Source organism: Perna viridis, chromosome 5 (genome assembly GCF_037379345.1).
Source record: "Perna viridis isolate PV_CMFRI_1.1 ecotype Kerala chromosome 5, ASM3737934v1, whole genome shotgun sequence".
NCBI lineage: Eukaryota > Metazoa > Mollusca > Bivalvia > Mytilida > Mytilidae > Perna > Perna viridis.
The window spans coordinates 8,519,250-8,538,477 of record NC_142449.1 but is presented as its reverse complement, the minus strand read 5'-3'; the positions used below and the strand labels follow the sequence as shown (position 1 = coordinate 8,538,477).

Here is a 19,228-nt window from a genome sequence, read left to right as displayed (position 1 = left end):
TATCGGCAATCGATATCTTATAAAACCGGACTCTAAGAGGTATTTAAATAAATGGGATCTTCCGACCTATAAATCGCCCGAGATTCTTAGGTTGACGGCTACATTAAGAAGTAGAAAAGGCGTAATTTTTTTTCAATGCGATCTTCTGACCATCCGTAAAATCATCCATGCATGTGCTACATGAAATGGAGCGTTTTACACATGTTTCAGGTTGATTTAAAACAAAGCATCTTTACTTCAGTTACTGTAATTATAAGGTACCCGTAGTTTTACCTTGTTACAACGATAAGGCTCATTTCATTTTTTTCAATGATGTCCTTCTATGATATTATTTTCATTTCATAATTTCTACTGCAATTAAACTCTCAAAAAGGAGAGATAGTGGAAAACAATGAATCTATACTATTCTCTTTTGGTCTCTCTATTAAAGATGATGATTGATCTATCGTCTATGTTCTGGATTCCTAAACTCCACAATAATCCATGCAAACAACGCTACATATATGGATCTGCAAAATGTTCCCCCAAACCTCTTTCAAAACTTTTAACTTCTATACTCACAACTGGCTATCAAAGAGGGTCTCCAGTTATACTTCGACACATGTTACTCCCGCAGTAGTATTAATTCAATAAGGATCCTGAAAAATTCGAAAGATCTTCTGGAAATCCTCAATTCAAGATTATTATCAGAATACAATAGTATTTAGCTCTATTATTTTTCAACTCTTGATACCTCTATTTCCCCATACTCAGTTGAAATTCCAACTCAAAAACATTATACATCCCTGTTACTAAAAAAAGACGTTATACACCTAGATACAAATATGTAGTTCTTGGTAGAGATTCCTTGTAAATTGTAAAAAATTATTCCAAATCATTTTCCAAATATACAGAAGAAGATGTTTACAAATGCTGGAATTTTTGATCGACAACATATTTGTTCAGTGTGGTGGACGCGGTTTTTTTTTTAAAAAACGGTCGGCATTCCAATTGGAACAAGTTGTGCTACTCTACTTTGCTAACCTATCCCTTCACTTTTATGAGGCTGACTTTATAGCTGATCTGATACAAAATAAGGAACATCGTTTAGCTAGACCCTTTTATTGTATTGTCCTTAAACAATCCTAGATTCAGGATTTTACACATCATCTACCCCAAAGAACTTGAGATAAAGGATATTACAGACATTGTGAAGTCAGCCTCATATCTTGATTTACTCTTAGAAATCGACGGTAAAAGAAAACTGTTGAGTTGACTAAACTATACAACAGACGCGATGACTTTTCATTCTGAATTGTCAACTTTCCTTTCAGCTGTGACAACATCCCTTCAGCACCTGCGTATGGAGCTTTCATATCACAACTCAAACGTTATGCCGTAGCCACCGTACTTTTTGTATCGCGCTAGACTTCTTACAATTAGGGTTCTGGAACAGGGTCATGTTGCTACAATATTAAAATCATTACTACTGGAGTTTTATGATCGTCATCATTAACTCGTGGATCGTCACGATGAATCCATCTGCAACATGAAAACTAATTTATTCAACGTGTCATAGTTTTCCTTTCGCCTTTCGTCTACCCCGGACTTGACTTTTTATGAGCAACTCGGCGGGTGTTTCTAGAAAAGCAGAGGACGCTTACCCTACCGGTGCACCTGGTCCATGCTCCCAGTTTTTAGTGGAGTCCGAGTTGCTCATTTGCTTTTGTTACTTTCTATGTATGATTTTAGTTACTTTATGTTCTTTGTTGTGTATGTCTGTTTTCCATGTCTGGTCTTTGTCCCTGGATTACATTCTTTTGATTACCGCTATAACCTTGGTTCCCTTGATTACTCTTTCAATGTGTCATTGTTTTCTTTTACTCTTTCGTCTACCCTGGACTTGATATTTTATGAGCAACTCGGTGGGTGTTTCTAGAAAGGAGAGGACGCTTACCCTGGAGCAACTGGTCCATGCTTCCGGTTTTTAGTGGAGTCCGAGTTGCTCATTTACGTTTGTTGCTTTGTATTCTTTGGATTTCCGATAGAATCTTGGTTCCCTTGTTTATTCTTTCTAATTATAATACTCGTTTCTCGTGGACCACTGGAGCTTTCCCCAACAACCAATATGCAGCCCCACAAGTTGAGGTGTTAATGTTATTTTCTATAATGGATGGGTATTTTATATAAAATGGATACATAAATGTATATATGGAGAAGTTAGTGTTGTTCTTAAATGAAATTCATTACATTCCCAAAAGAATAACAAAAAATATATTTATTGTTTTCTTTTCTAAATTCGAAGTTTCATTATACGATAATTATAAGACTGTACTCCTAAATACCTTGAACATATTTGACAAATTCTTTCCGTTATCTATTCATATCTTGCAGTTGGCTTAATATCAAGAATAAAGAATGGAGCAGTATTGTGTGCATCTGTTTCAGTAGAATATGGAGCATTGCATGCAATTAACCTCAACTCAACCTTGAAATCATGCGTTAAGTAAAATCATTAAAAATCGCCGTAGTTAGTATTTGTAATGGATATCAAGTATTGGCATTCTATGAAACACAGACGAACCACTGCTATTGATTCAATCATTTCAGAGCTATAGACATATTAATGAGAATAATCAACGTGAACAAAATATAAAAAAAACAAATGTATTTCTGTAGTATATGTTCTCTTTGCATGACAATATACAGAGACTAACAGAAATTACTGTTCAACAAGAAAACAATCATATGAAAGATTTTTGTCACTATGGTAACCAGTCTGATGCTAGAACTATTGATTTCATTTAACCTACATTTAGGTCTTTGCGACAATACTCACTTCTAACCACACCATATTTTCCTTCCTATTATTCTTGCAGCTTTCAGTGACAAAATGTTGGTAATTACATTAATAATAGAAGTAACTGATGCCATTGTCAACACAATGTATGATTAGATATGGTGGGTTTTATGCTCGCGTCATTAATCTACGATGGATCTTATATCGTTTGTGTATAGTGATCTTGAATGAATATTTATTTCTGTTCTGTGGTCTAAGGCTATTGGATATCACAACAAATAAATATTTAAATATGCGAAGTATATGTAGACCTTGTTTAAATGTTTAAGGGAGTTTGGAATTGATATGCTAAGAATTAAAACTAGATAGAAAGTGTCTTTAAGTAAGTTTCTTTAAACATGTTAAAAGAAGTAAATTTGTCGTTTGCTTTATAATTAAGACAGCTACGTTACTGGACCTCATTGTCGAACCATTTCCTAAATGTCACAATCGGGCCCAAAACTGACAAGTGTCGGGGTACTCCAGCAGTGCTAGAGGTTGTCTCTTGCAAGCTATTTCCTGACATGGTGCCATCCTAACGTTGGGGTATGGAGGAACGGAATTCCAACCTCTTACGTTGTAGGAGTAGTGTCACGGTGAAGTTTCACGAGAAAAAAAAATGGAAATAAAATTGCGATTTCTATCGGACAAGGAATTAAAATAGAATTTAGATTATATAAAATCGTTGATTATGTTTTTGTCAATATTTTACTTCAGGAACAAATTGAGAAAATGTTTTATGAAACCATGCCCCGTGAATAATGACGTCGAATTTCTAGACATTTCCTTGATAGAATGATATTCAGGAATGTGAACTATTCTTATTTCCGCTCATAACTGCTCTAATGTATTGCACATATAAGCATGTGTTACGGAACTTATATGTTTGCTTTAAACTAAACAGAAACTGTATACAGATTTACATCTGTGTTTATATGACTGAGCATATGTTTATAACGACTTAGAATCAAGACGAGCTATAGACGAAAGCAGGTGTTGTTGGTGATACAGACTGTTATACGAGGGGTGAAATGACCGGAAAATACTTTGAACATCTGTTTTGATTCACCAACTGATGACAAATCGTATAATTCATAGATGTGAGGAAATAACAAAAATAAAGATAGCCTTAAATTTTTATATCTATTGAAAATCGAACAACCTTAATCCGAAACGAAACAAAAAACATACAAAACTTAGTATTTACAGAAGAAAAGGGAACTAAAGAAATTTAAATTCTAATTTTCATATTTACTCAGCCTTTACCTTGAACTCCAATGAATTTTTTTTTATCATTATCGAAAACCTGTTAAACTGTTTGACACATTTTCGAACGATTGTGCATTGAATAACAGGATCAGTGTTCTTCGATAACTGTGTCCTAATTCATCTTCTCGGTGATAATGATTCAGACCTTTCGGGCGATAACTATAATTGAGTTTGGTCTGTAAGGTACCCGGTCTCGTGCAGGTCCGGGTGTTAAAAGAATAGACCTGAAGCAGCGCTAAGCTTGTCGTAAAAGGCGACTAAATAGTGTCCCGTCCCTTTTTCATTTCATCATTTCATGTTCATCGTCTGAATATAGTGAAATATTGCTGCTCGGACGTTAAACCCCAACAAACAAACAAACAAACAAACTGTAAGGTACCCGTAGTTTTACCCTGTTTTACAAATTAACCAATGATTTAATCAGCCATTATGAGTATTACACGTAGTTACAATATCATAATGCATACCGGATGAAATGGTTTTTGGTTATGTTGCATACTGGATTTAAGAAACCTAGATGCAATTAATTATGATTCACACAGACAAAATGTCAGTTCCTCAGAGAAACCACAACTTAACGTTTATCAGACAACACATGCAGACTCACAATCACGTTAAGTATGTAGCATTATCTTTACCAGAACATTTCTTTCGTTTTAATCATTCTCTTGTTAATTAGTCACCTAATGTGTGATATACGTGCTAGTTGAACTTGATAGAATTCGGCCATCATGGCACAAGTTGATAACGGTTTGATCGGACACAATTGAAGACGTCATAATCAAAAAGGTATAGAATAGTCATTAAGTCAGACATGATAAAAAAAAATCAAACCAAAGCAAGAAAGGTAAAACCATAGAATGAGACGGAAAGCTGTTTCCTCTTGTTTCTTCATTATATTGACTGCTGAAAAGTTTTATAAAGAATTTGATTTTTTGATATTAGGAATTGCGTGCATGGTAAATTTTCCGGACGCGATGTGCTAAACAATAAACAACATGATCATGTAATTTTCGGAAGAAAGGTTGATCCGGGGATATTTTTAAAGTGATCAATTCGCACAGAAATACATATTGCTGATAAAAATGTTCAAACTGTACCTCGAGTATAAAGAAACTGGACAACAGACCTGTACGTCTTCATGTACAGCTATGTCTCTTCTTTCTGGCTTAATCGGTTTGAGTTTGTCTATGCAAAAAAACAACTCAGTGTTTTACAGTAACAAGGCTGAACTTAAAACAATAAAATATTATTCATTATTCAGTATTCTAAACCTCAAATATATCCTTTTGCTATAAATGTTGATATACATGTATTATATATTGGTTACACTTGAACTCCCAAAAACATACCGAGCCATATTATACTAGTGGTTTAAATACCTAAAACAGACCTATATATGAAGATCCTCGGGGATAGGAAGCCTTTGACAATATCTGATATAACTACCTAATAAGCACTCAAAATCATGACAGGAATAATTACGCAGATAAAACTTATGACCCAGCTAAGTCAGTCTGCAGTAGCATTCACAAAGCTCTTATAACCAAGATTCATCTAATTGTGATGCGAGTTCTATGTATTTTTTCAAACACCCAAGAAAATGGTTTTCAGATGTTACTTATTGGCTTTATAAATTATTATTTTGTTCGCGCAGTTCATCATTATATGCGCTCATTTATGTATTTTGTTAGTACAACTAACAATGTGTATGCAAGGCACCAAAAAGCTGTACTTTTAATCATGATTTGACAATTCAATGCTTTTAACCTGATAAAAGGTAAGAATACATGCACTATGACGTCATGTAGTGCCAAATACATTCCAGAGACAAATGAATCTAAAACCAGTAGCATCTGGTATGATTTCTAGATTGGGGTAAATTTTAGATTGTCAGACTATTATGTTTACTACTGCCTGAAGCAAAAACCTTCATTGTCAATATATACATTTTAATTTGCATGATTTTAGACACTTACAGAAAATGAATGATTTGTAAGGAAAATGAACTTTTCCTCTACTGCAATACTGGTCATGTTCATTCCCCCTCAGAAGCAAAGCCTTATATAAAGCCTTGACTCGGCTATATTTTAGCCAGATTTATGTGAAATTGAACTTTAAATGTTTCGTAGTATTGTACTAGTATTTACTATCAAAAATTCGGATTGGAATTGAGTATTGCCAATCTTGAGTCGTATCTTGAAAGAATATTAAATTGGTGGAAAAGGAGGGGTAAATTAAATAAAATTTCATTGCGAGAATTGAAATAGATGAAGCATTTTGTAAATTATCAAAGTAACAAAAGATTCCTTATATTTCATGCTGGCAGGACTACACACAAATAATGGCAAAGTGTTTGTATCGGGTGAGTCAGGGACGAATGCTATTTTTATCCATATTTTTCTCCTTTCTACATGTCGTTTCACACCTTAATTTTAATTTAAAGAAAGTCAATTTTTATGTTGTTACATTGGTATTTCTTTTAAACATGTGTAAAAAATCGATGAAATTCTGGTATTTACTCTACTGAATAACTGCATTCCATTCTGAGCCAGATGTCTCGTTTTTTATCGACCAGTCAGTAAGCCCTAACAGAGAAGTCTTTTGCTTATCATGGTGGTTAAAGTGACCTTGCCATTTTACAGATTTATTTTGGTTTAGTTTCGAAGTTTCTCTAGAATTGTATTGTACTTAATTAGTACAGAATATATAAAGCACGGTTGTCGTAAGAGATTCCTTTTTGTCTAATGCTACAAATGTATGTGTTGTCTTCATCTGTTTTCATCCGTGTTGTGCTTTAAGAATTTACGGTACTCATTGTTGCATGTATTCAAATGCTTAAGGTATATTGCTTTAATGCTTTCACTTTTATAAATGTTGTCATCACATATGCATTTTCTGAAACCGTATGCAAATGATCGATTCGAAAGGGGTGGTTGATTAGAAGGATTCCTTCTTTTAAATTGCGAATTGCCCCTGAAAAGCTACAAAAGCTGACTTGAGTAAATATCAAAAGTTTTTCGTACGCACATCATTACTGGTCGAGTTAATGATACACAGAGACCACTAGCATATTTTTTCAGGTAAGATTAAAGAACTATAAAATAAAATTTCTCTCCTTAAAATGTTTGAAGTTGATTTTTAATTTAACATGTGTGATAATAAAGAGTCTTGTTTCTTTTTCTGTAGCTATTCGCTGCAGAATATTGTGTATATTCTCTCTACTTACTGAGTACATATAATTTCTTTTAACATTTTCACTATCGTACCAGATTATTAAAAGTCAATTAGATATATGTTATAAAGCCCTTATTCAGTTTCTGATACTCAAATGGCGTTACCCTTTTAAAGAAGAAAAAGTTAGTTTGAATTATTTATTCCGTAATTGGTGCTCCACATCACCTCTCTTTCCGACGCGTATAAGAAAGAAGTACAAACATTGGACATCGGCGAAAGTCGAATAATCAAGTTTCTTGGAAAATATTTTGAGTTTCGAAGTAAGGATTTCAAAAGGAATACACAAGGATGCCAGGAAAAAGTTGTACTCGGCACGTGTGTCAATCAGCATGACTTACCGATTGCGCACGATCTTGGCATGCTTCCCGTACATCTTGGCATGCCTGTATAATATGTTATTATATTTATCTGTCATTAGAGCGATGGAAAAACCTCTGTTTGCACTACGATCAAGACCGCAGATGGTTCTAGTTCAGTACCGGTGTTGGTTCAGCTTTTACATATTACACAAATGCAAAGAGATGTGCAATCTCGGGAGCATTGGTTTATTGAACTAATGAACCGATCTGCATAACCCATCAAGAATATATAGCAGAAATATCTAAACATTATTACTATGGTCGTGTTTTGTCCATAATTTTGGAGTTACGGGCTAATGTAATATTTCTCTAAGAAAATGCGATGTTGAAACTTGTCTAGAATTGGTTTCAAAGGAACCAACAATTTATCGAAAAGGTCTTCATTAAAAAAAGGAATTCATAATTCCATAATAGAAGAGTGTATAGTAGTGTAATTGGAGACGTTAAAATTGATGAATTAAAGTACCCTGCAGTTCCCTTAAAAAATCAGCAAATAACGAAAAATGCTGGAAGCCGAATATTTTTTTTCTATTTTTTTTAAACAGTCTTAAATCTCACATTCAGGTTTATAACGCCAGTGAGTGTATTTTAAGATTTTAGATGTGAAAGATTGAACAATTTCCGCAATTCTTTTCACTAATTATCTACTTTCCCAGCCTCTTTCATAGATTTGATGGGTTCAAACCACAAATAGATAAATTCACACTGAAGAAAGTTGACAAAAATATTGACTTATCATCATTTGCATGACTTTTAGATGAAATTGTAGTTCTAGCATATAATACAAATGTTCCTGGACTGCTGGAAAAAAATTAAATATGAAAGATGTTATGTTTGTCTATTTACTGTAAGTACCGGCTTTTCACTACTGTAAAGCAAAACCAAACTTTTGTCTCGCACATTATGTAAGAAGAATACTAATGACTGTGATAAATTTTCAAAAATGCCCATTCCTGTGTTTTGTATTGCTCTTAAATTGATTTAACATACCACAAAGCATGATACTGGTCGCTGCTCTTTGTGCAAAATTTGCTCATTGTATAATGATTGATTTCGACTCGTTAGAAGCTCTTGGGAATGCTTTTTCTACGCAGTATCAATTGTACGTGTTAGTACTAATGTTTCTCCTATTGTCTTACTTGTTGCAGTTGGGATTTCCGTTCATCATCTGATGTTTACATCTGAGTGACAATATAATTGAAGATTTTCAAAACCAATCAATACCATAACTATTTTTACTTTGTAGATAATTGATCGATTTTCAAGAATTAAGGCTAAATTATTCAAAACTTTTCGGCCTAATTCACAATTCATTCACAGTAATACATCAAAACACATCAAGTTTTTTTCCCTCGAATTCAGCACTTACATAACCAAGCATCACAAGCATGATTAAATTCATATAGCCTTCTTAAACAATCGTACTGAAAAATAGATTTGAAGTGTTTTACAATGAATCCTTGTACTAATGTCTGTCTTATTTTTCCATTATTCAGGAACATATCAGGGACAATGGTCGAGGGGAATGCGACACGGCTATGGCGTTCGACAGAGTGTTCCATATGGTATGGCCTCCCATTACCGCCCTAAAGCATTACGTTCGTCACTTACTTCTCTACGTAGTGAAAATGAGGATGAAATGGTCGTTAAAAGTCGCGATAAAAAACTCGATGAAAGTAGAGGAGGATTTGTACTCAAAGCCAAAAGTGATGAAACTCCTCCGACTCGACGAAAGTCTATATTTGACAAACAGGGACGCAGCAGCTTACGAAAAACACTCATGTCCGGACTAAAACTGAAAAAGCAAAAGAGCACAGGTGACATAAATGATTCACCAAAACGTCAGACTGGTTCAGTTCGTAGTACAATAAGTAGCATTAGTCATGTCAGTGCTGATTCGACACAATCTGGTATGACCAACACATCTATGTACACAGATAGTAATCTTTCATTTGTTAGTCAAGATGACATCACAGACGTTAACGTTACGGAAACGTACATGGGCGAATGGAAAAGTGATAAACGTTCAGGATTTGGGGTGAGTGAACGATCAGACGGATTGCGATACGAAGGAGAGTGGTATAATAATAAAAAATACGGATACGGAGTGACTACATTTAAAGATGGCACACGAGAGGAAGGAAAATATAAAAACAATGTGTTGATATCATCAGGAAAGAAAAATAAATTGTTTCTTATACGGACTTCAAAACTTCGAGAACGGGTAGACAATGCAGTAATATCAGCTCAAAGATTAGCACAAGTTGCACTACAAAAAGCAGACGTAGCTATTACAAGGTAGGTACTGTTCTACATGTAGCCATGAGTGAAAATTTTGTGAAAGATCCCTCTGAAGAAAGTGTATTAGAATTTCCGTTGGTAGAGTGTGGATGTCCATTCCTTTCTACAACACACAAATCGTGTTAACAAACATTTACCGTTTCTACACTACAGAAAATGTTAAACAATTCCGTTTATATTTTGGAAATAATTAGTAATACAAAGTAAAATATCAAAACATTAAAAATTACATTCTTAAAACGCCAAATATACCAATAGCATGCGGAACTAATGTCTTTTCACATGTTCACACAATATTGCTCTTTGTAACAGAAACAAGGATGCTCAGCGATATTTGTGCAGTACTCAATCAAGCTGCAAAACATATCAACCATGAAATCTCAAATGTATAAAATACATACCATTTCATAAATAAGTGATAGGAAGAACAAAATCCTGCATTAATCTCATTTACATATTATTCAAATAATAAATGCACTGAGCACAATGCATTTCTTACCCCACCCCATTGAACCCTCATCAACTTGCCGTTCAGAAATACATATAACTATTAGTAGCCAGTCCACTTTTAAGAATTTGTGGACTGATTTCTCTTATGTTCATCAGTAAAAATAAGAAACCGGCTCCAAGAGCTGTTCATCTGACAGAATGGGATTGTGATTGCTTCGAAGTCACGCCATACAAGACAATTAATTATCCGTCTCCATCCACAGCAATAAGCTGATATTATATAGCCTTGAGTTCCCTAATATAAATATAATATTGGTAACTAACGTTTCACAGAAATAGTCACCAGACCTTGCTGTAATATAGCACTCTGTGTACACCAGAACATGCTTTGCCATTAATTCTGTTGATGTATCGTTATCGCTTGTACGACCGGAGTAGATTTAAAAGACCTTGAAAATGACAATTTATCAATTCAAAATCGTAGGTCAATTTTTCTTTGGAAACATATACTGTGAAACATGACGGAAACTTACAACTAATCGGAAACGAACATCAAATACCCTGTAAAATGCTATTCAGCTTGTAAACTTTAAGTCAAGTTCCGATTTGGCTAGCTGGAGTTGTGACCGTAAACGGCCGTCTTTATCCCCAATGACAACAACTAATATAATAAATAATGAAGAATGTAGAATTAAGAACCGATGATGAAATACAGACATTTCTTTTGATAAAGGTTAGACATTAAATCGGTTGGACGCAGATTCGGTCGTAGATATAGATCGAAGACGAGAATATATAGACATGTTAATAGACAATACTATCCTTCGAATGGAGTTCATAATCAATGCACTAGCTTGTCGTAACTACGCAGACTTTTTGTACCGCGCTAGACTTCTTACAATTAGATTTCAGGAATAGGGTTATGTTGCTACAAGATTGAAGTCATTACTACAGAAGTTTTATTGTCGTGAACTCATGAACTCGTGGATCGTTACTGTGTATCCATTGTACCATAAGAACCGATTTGTTCAACGTGTCATAGTTCGTATACCCCGGACTTTACTTTTCATGAGCAACTCGGTGGATGTTTCCAGAAAAGAAGAGGACGCTTACCCTACCGATGCATCTGGTCCAAGCTCCAAATTATTAGTGGAGTCTAAGTTGCACATTTTCTTTTGTTTCTTTTTACGCATTATTTTTGCTATTTTATGTTCTTTGTTGTGTTTGTCTGTTTTTCATGTCTGGTCTTTGTCCATGGATTGCGTTATTTGGATTTCGGCTAGAATCTTGGTTCTCTTATTTACTCTTTCCTTAAATTCCTTAAATATTTTAATAATTTGCGCTTTTTATACTACCGCAAAAAATTTGTCATATTATGGTATTGTCATGCTGTTGTCGTCGTCCCCGTAGATAATATGTTTAATATAAGTGCGTGCATCTACATATAATCATACTACAGATAAGGTGTAATACCACGAAAGGAAACCTGCATTGATTTTGGGGTTTAATACTGCCCGGAAAATAGCTTGACTATAAGTGAATGGATCTCTTTTAAATTATAACACAAGGTGCCATACCACAAAAGGAGGACTGATTTTAAGCATAGTGACTGAAACCATGGAGAAATCAGGGACCGGAAAGGAGCCACTTCGATTCTGATAAAATTCTTATCATGAGTGAATCATGAATCATAGCTGCATCAGGCTTGAATTTTAATGGTATGTCCATACTTGTCCTAACTGTTTAATGTTCGATCTCTGCGGTCATATCCAGCTGCCTCTTTGAGCAATCATTATTTAATTATTGGAACTCGAATTTTTAGTTTTAATAATACGTACGGGGCGCCGAAAGGGACTTGTGAGACAAAATTCAATTCTGTATCACAAAATTCAATTTTGTGTCACAAGTGTCAATATTGTATGTAAATTAGTTTACCGAATCCTTTGGATATGCAAATGAATTCAAAATGTACAGCACCATGTACACGTGTATTGCAAACTTAAAGCATTCACTGCAATACAGTGCATGGTTATAATAAAGCACATAAGTGAAAGAAATATCGGATATCGTAATCGTATAACCCACTGTGTCACTTATTCTTGAATTTAAAGATAGATCATTTGAGCATTTGTAAACAAAAGGGAAACGAAAGTTAGACACGTACTATGTCGGTTTTTCATCTCGCCCGACCTGTTCCGCTCAACCGAATTTCTTGTGTCATACACCAATAGAATTGGAATGAAATAAGGAATCTATCTGTATTTGGCAAAAAATCGTGAGAGATAGTGGAACAAAATAATCTTTAGCCGACTTTGACAGATTAACAAATTTCACCGCACAACATATTTCTAATATGATTTTCTTGGCTAATCTGACGATTCATTTCTTTTTCCAACAAAATTTGGTACAAATACATTAATACAAATTATTTTATAAAATTTTAACACATTCGGTTGTGATTAATCAGGAAATGATCACGTGATTCACCAGGGAAAATCCTAATAAATCGAAAGTAGAAAAATCGCGTATTTTAAAACCTGTTTTATCAAACAAATCTCATAGAAAACGTATAACAGCAATTTTAGTCTTTGCAAAATAGTTTTACTGTAGACTGCAACTTTAAAGATTTTTTTTAAAAATTTCACTCAAAACGGCCTTAACCGTCCTGCGTTGCTCGAAATAATCGGAAACCTGCGGTTACTATATCCAATGAGAAACATTCTTACAAAATCGTGATGGGAGAAATCATTTGCATATTCAAAGGATTCTGTAAACTAATTTCACCCTCGCTCCTTCAAACCCCTGACTCATTCATATTTAGCGGGTATCGTCCAGCCAATTCCGATTGGTTGCTTCTCCGGATGTGAAGCACCAATGAAAATTGATTTAACATAAAATGTCTGTGGAAAGGTGAACAATAATACGAAGTAATGGACAATCCGATAAAGTAACTGAAAGTTGTATGATGTCACAAATGATGCAATATAAGCAAAAATGATAACTGTAGATTCTGTTTAGAGTCTTTACTGAAAAAAATGACGAAATGTGTAACAATTTTGTAAGTTATATCGAAGAGTTTCTGTTACGGGTGATTTGATTGGATTTTGGATCGGGGTTAAATTTAAGTAACTCACTAGATGGCGCTGGACGATACCCGCTAAATATGAATGAGTGATGTCAGGGGTTTGAGGGAGCGAAGGTGGACTCAAAACCCTGACTTGGGAGGATGCTTTGCACAAAAATTGACTTTTGACACAAAATTGACTTTTGTCTGACAAAACTGATTTTTGCGACACAAAATTGAATTTTGTGCTACAGAATTGACTTTTGTGACACAAAATTGAAAATGTGTAGTATGTTATAAATTTTGTTGATTTAAGTTCATTTTTGTTCAATAAAATTCACTTTTGTCTGTACAAAATTGAATTTTGAGTACAAAACCACAAGAGTCCCATTCGGCGCCCCGTAATACGACCACAACAACACTTTTCGTTCGTATAATGTCGCCGTTAACTTTGGTTCATTCATGATAACTTGAGTAAAACTTATTTGGTCTCTTTGAAATAAATTTTAACACATTGTTTCTAGGGAAATGGCGATTTTGGAGTTTATTCCACCTTTTGGAAATAAGGGAAAAAATGTGTGTTATATTTATAGGAAAAGTTTATTGTTGATTGTTTTTATACTGATATCAATTTGATCCTTTTCAAATTATGTTTTAATTTGTTTACAGGGTAGGCTTATTTTTAACCGTCTTGGAGTTAAAGGGGTACAAAAATCTTTTTTTTTTATTTCTGGTACGACTTTGATTTTTTTTTGTATTTGATTACTGATAAAATCCCTGCCTGCATTACTCACTCAGATTTCAAATATGTCTTATGGTTTTTTATACGACTACAAAAAATGCGGTCATATGTTGGTATGGTGCTTTCGACGTCGTCATCTGTGGCGTCGCCGGCGTCGTTGTCGAAGTCGAAGTCGTCCGTAGATACTTGGTTTGTTTTCGTGCCATGGCTTGAGTAATAGTCGGTTGATCTTTATAACATTTTATAAAAAGGTTACCAACCACAAAAGGAAGGTTAGTATTGAATTTGAAGGTTATAGCCTCCACCGCTTTAGAATTAGAGACCAAAAAGCATTTCATGGAATTCAACTATAACTCAAGTAAAAGCTTAGGAATGTCTATTATATTGTTCCACAATATTATATACAACAATGATTAGACTTGAATTGATTATGTGGGTAAGGACTTGAACTTTAGAAATTAGGAGCCAAATCTTGAAGAGGGAGCAGAAATATGCATTTTCCTGATGTCCAGACGACAAGTTGACTATTGTTTATTTTTGTTCCTATTTCCAATTGTTTTATTGGATACCTTTTGAAAATCCGTGCTTGCGTTTATCAGTTAGATTTCTTACTGTTATTATTTTACCAAATTATAAGGGGTCAAAGGGGACACATCCCTAAAAATCAACAAATTTATTTTTGGTCCAATTTGTGATATTTTTTTTATTGGATTGAAAATCCCTGCCTGCATTTTTCATTGAAATTACAGATATCTTTAAGGTTTTTGAGTTATAAGGTGTCAAAGGGCCACAACCCCCTAAAAACGACTTTTTGGGAGTCTGATTATGAAATTTTAATTAAAAGTAAAGTTTGTGCTATATTGTGTCCATGATGAATTGGAAGTTCTTATTCTTAAGTGTGTCAAAAACTAATATTGTGTCTACACTTGCACCAACTGTTTAGGGTCGTATTATGCTGCACTCCGAGAAGCTTTTATTCAGTTATAAGGCGCCAAAGGACCCACACACCAAACATGTAACAAAAGCCTTTTAATTGAATTTCAAATTTTGTGCTATATATATTTTGTCAAAACCAATTGTTATGCTGTAATGAACTGTAAGTTTCTATGTGGAGTCAAAAACTACTAGTATTGTGCCCACTCTTGGTCCATATGAACCGAGTTCGACATGCTGCAGTCGTATCTTGCTGCGCTCCACGAAGCTCTTTATTTTCGTTCATTTTTCTGGCAATGACCAGTCTCCTGTTTGCACAAATGTCAAGGGAGTTAATAAAAAGTTTATAGAATTGATTTGATACTAGAATTATGTATCCTTCATTTTTCAAGTACAAAATGGCGATACCAAATAGTTTCTTTCTATAATAGAAAAATGGCTTAATATTTAAATGCACATTTTAAAACAATATAAACGATATTCCTGATCAAAATTCCAGGTCTCTCCGAGAGCTTGGGTTGCTCACCTAGTTTGAGTTTTATGGACATTTTCATGCGTTGATTTTATATTTCTTTTAATGGAATCATGCTGTCTTCATCATCCATGTAGGTATACTTTATGTCCAGACAATAACTTGAGTATAAGAGTATAGATCTTAATGAAATTATACCACAAGGTGCCATACCACAAAAGAAAAGCATTTTCATGATGTCTGGACAATAACTTTAGTAAAAGTGAATGAATATCTTTGTAATTGTACCGTAAGGTGCCATACAGAATAGATTTGGATATTTGGGGTTGTGCTTATTGAGGAATAAGAGGACAAAAAGGGACCACTTTGATTCAGAACAAATTCTGTTCCTTTGTCAAATATTTAATCACAATCAAAATTAAAAACTGCATCAAGAATAAGTGTATTGTGTCCATACTTACCCCAACTTTTCAGGGTTAGACCTCATTGATTGTACTAATCTGCGCCCCGCGAAGCATTTTATTCTTCTTATTGAAATTATCGCACATTTGCTTTGTTATTCAACTGAAAGAGCTTATCTTTAAATCGTTTTTTTTTTCATAATTTAGTGTTACATACTCCATCCATTAAATACAACATCATTACATGTATTTGATAAACAAGGGGCGTAGCGGCTGGTGCTGCAGATATGGTAGGTGCCGAAAAAAAGACATACCTAAAGTTTGCAATAAAAATATACAATATTAATTCGAGTGCTATGGCTCTGTAAACTAATTTCGATAGAGGAAACATCACACTTTAGGCAAACGTACTCCACATGATAATAAAACGAAAAGCCATATAGATTATGGTGTAGATTTAATTGAAACCAACCTCACTTAGGTTTGCCAATCTAATAACATACACAAATCTTATGATGTATATAAAACACCTCAGATAAAATCTTGGACGCTCTTACATACGTCTCTAGTATCAGTTATTCTCATCACTAATTACTCATTATGTACTTATCATCTATGTATATATAGAAAGTATGATAACGAAAGAGCTTATTATCAGCGTGAATTGTGAATATGTATGCTGAGAACCCAAGGTCAGCATATTCTACCAGTAAAATTGTGTAGATAACAAAGGGGAAGTAGGATAAGTACCGTATGATCAGCATATCATTTTAGTTAGGATCATGTTATTATGTACGAAGAATGGTTTATAATTGTAGCTGGATCTGCCAATTGTACCACTGAAAATCTTTCCAAATAATTATCACTAAAATACTTGGAAATGTTCAAACGATTCTGTAGAGATGAGAGCTCTAATTCCCCTATCAAAAGTTCCATAAGAGAAGATTGCCTAACATGTTTTTTTTTACTATTATGAGTGTGATTTCATGACAGAACAAGTTCAAAAGAATACAAACCCAATATTGTGCAATTTTCTTTGGTCTTTTTCAATTATATAGGTGAGAAGTTGTCCTAAAATAATCATCTATTTGGTAATACAAAAAGTATTTTTATTGAATATTCATAAAACCTTTATTTGAGGGACACCGCACAACTCTGTCAGCTTTGTTTGATGACCAATTACCAAGTAATAGATATCGACGAATGAGGAATAATTTATATTCGTTTATATGTTAAATCATATGTTCTTTATTCTGGAGTCTCCATTAACAGGTCTATTTTTTTTTTATTTCACCATAAGAATTTTATCAAGATAAACAGGACAAAACAAATGCGACCCCTTTGGTATGTCTCCGGGGTAAGTCAGATTAGTTTACCTATTTAAACGACCGATAGATTTCCATAGGTCATGTCCTCACTTCTTCGAGTAAATCATCAACTTCTCGATTAACTCTATCACTCTATCAAACAGAGAAACTTAATAAGTAAAATAAATTGTAACCTGTTTTGTTTAATTGACTTTTGGGTCAAGAAAACACTTCAAGTTGATATGAACATTTGTCATCAAACAAAAATACAATTGTTAAGAAATTGATTGTTACAATGATATAAAACAAAAGTTAGTTCAGCGATTGTAACCATACATAAAGCATGTAGAGTCCGTGTTTTGTATTGAGCGATTGTAAGGTTTCTCCATTGTGGTAATACCGATTTCCCCAGTTTAAATCATTCCAATTCTAATGCTGGTAGTATTGTCATTATTAAATATGTTAATCATGAGCTAGCTTCAGTAACTGTGAGCGTTCTTTAATGGGATATCTCATTTTGTCTGTATGGTGTTTCTTTAGGACCACATGGAGAGAATTTATTGAGTGATATTTATGGTGTGTTTGTTGTTTAAGTTCATTTTGACCTTACATTTAAAGGGTGACGGTTAAGGACTTATGAAACTAGTTTAATCCAACTGCAGACATGCGCCTGTCCGCAGTCAGGAAATGTTGGTCATTAATGTGTCTTTGTCTTTTAGTCAATTTTGAAGAAGTGTCGTCGTTTTGTTACCGTTGATTTCATTACTTTTATGTATTTATGTTATACGCTGATAAATTTGTTGCGTTTATCATATCCGATCCTTTTCAATATGATCCGATATTTGACTTTTTATTCAAACGCAATTTAATTATAATCAAACCACAACTATTTCATACCTGTCTGTCGATTTCGAGTTTAAGCTCATTTTTATCCATCTCAACAAATATTCAGGTTAAGAAATTATACTTGGACAATTGTTTTTCTATTGTTGTAAAACAGCAGTTATAACCACCTTTTTTTTCGTCACAAAGTGTTCAAGTTAAAATCTTAATCGAATCTGAGGGGATTTTTACGCACCTATTTAGAAAGTCAATACTTATATCAATGCGATATCGATAAATATGACGTGCAAATGTAGGTTGGTATTGTCTGGTGATAAGCTTATTGGTATTTGTGAATTAGAACACTTAAATGTAAGTGTTTGTAGGAATCGGGCAAAATGGGAAAAATCAGAAACATGCATGTAAAAATCCCGCCGATCTGACAATATAATATCACTCAAGGATACATTCGCTATTTGAAAAGACCATTATCTGATCTCTGCATCGCTGGTATTAAGCAAAATTTTTCAATAGAATCTTAGACAAATGAGGTTTTTTACAGAGTTATCTGCCCTTGAAATGTTCATTTTCCCTGCATTTCAATGAAATTGTAACACAATGGTCCAGCATGATATGGAAAATCTTGCCTGTTTTCCTTGATTCTGATGGTGCAAATAGTCAAATTATTCTATCAAAATGATCGTTTTTTTTTTCATATCATGTTTCAGCCACTGCTTGATTTTTACAGAGACTGACACTTAAAACTTCAGATCCATGAACGTACAAAAGATTTTTTTGTGAAAATTGTCCTTTATTAACACATCTGTACATTAAAAAAACAACCGAGTACACTTTCCACATTGTATAATGAAAAACAGTTGGAAATCATGAGCAGTGACGAATACGAATTCTCTCGTTTTTTTCGAATTTTGTTAATGAATTTGAAAATTTGAAGGGTGTTACTGTGTATCATAGATTAAAATTACTGGTGGTGCGTCAAATCAAGAGTAACGTCCACCTTACATCTCTACTCTAATACAACATTCGTCAGAA

General features: G+C 34.0%; 1 protein-coding gene across 2 annotated transcripts in view; it reads left to right on the top strand.

Moving 5' to 3' along the window:
- LOC148615850 (junctophilin-1-like) overlaps window positions 1–19,228 on the top strand; it is a 28,396-nt gene that overhangs the window by 5,641 nt on the left and 3,527 nt on the right. Inside the window, exons 2-3 of one of the 2 annotated variants that reach the window (XM_088581502.1) lie at window positions 6,417–6,452; window positions 9,180–9,981. In XM_088581502.1, coding sequence (XP_088437628.1) covers window positions 6,417–6,452; window positions 9,180–9,981 — 838 coding nt within the window. The remainder of the gene's footprint in view (window positions 1–6,416; window positions 6,453–9,179; window positions 9,982–19,228) is intronic. The other variant, XM_088581503.1, reaches the window with a different exon arrangement.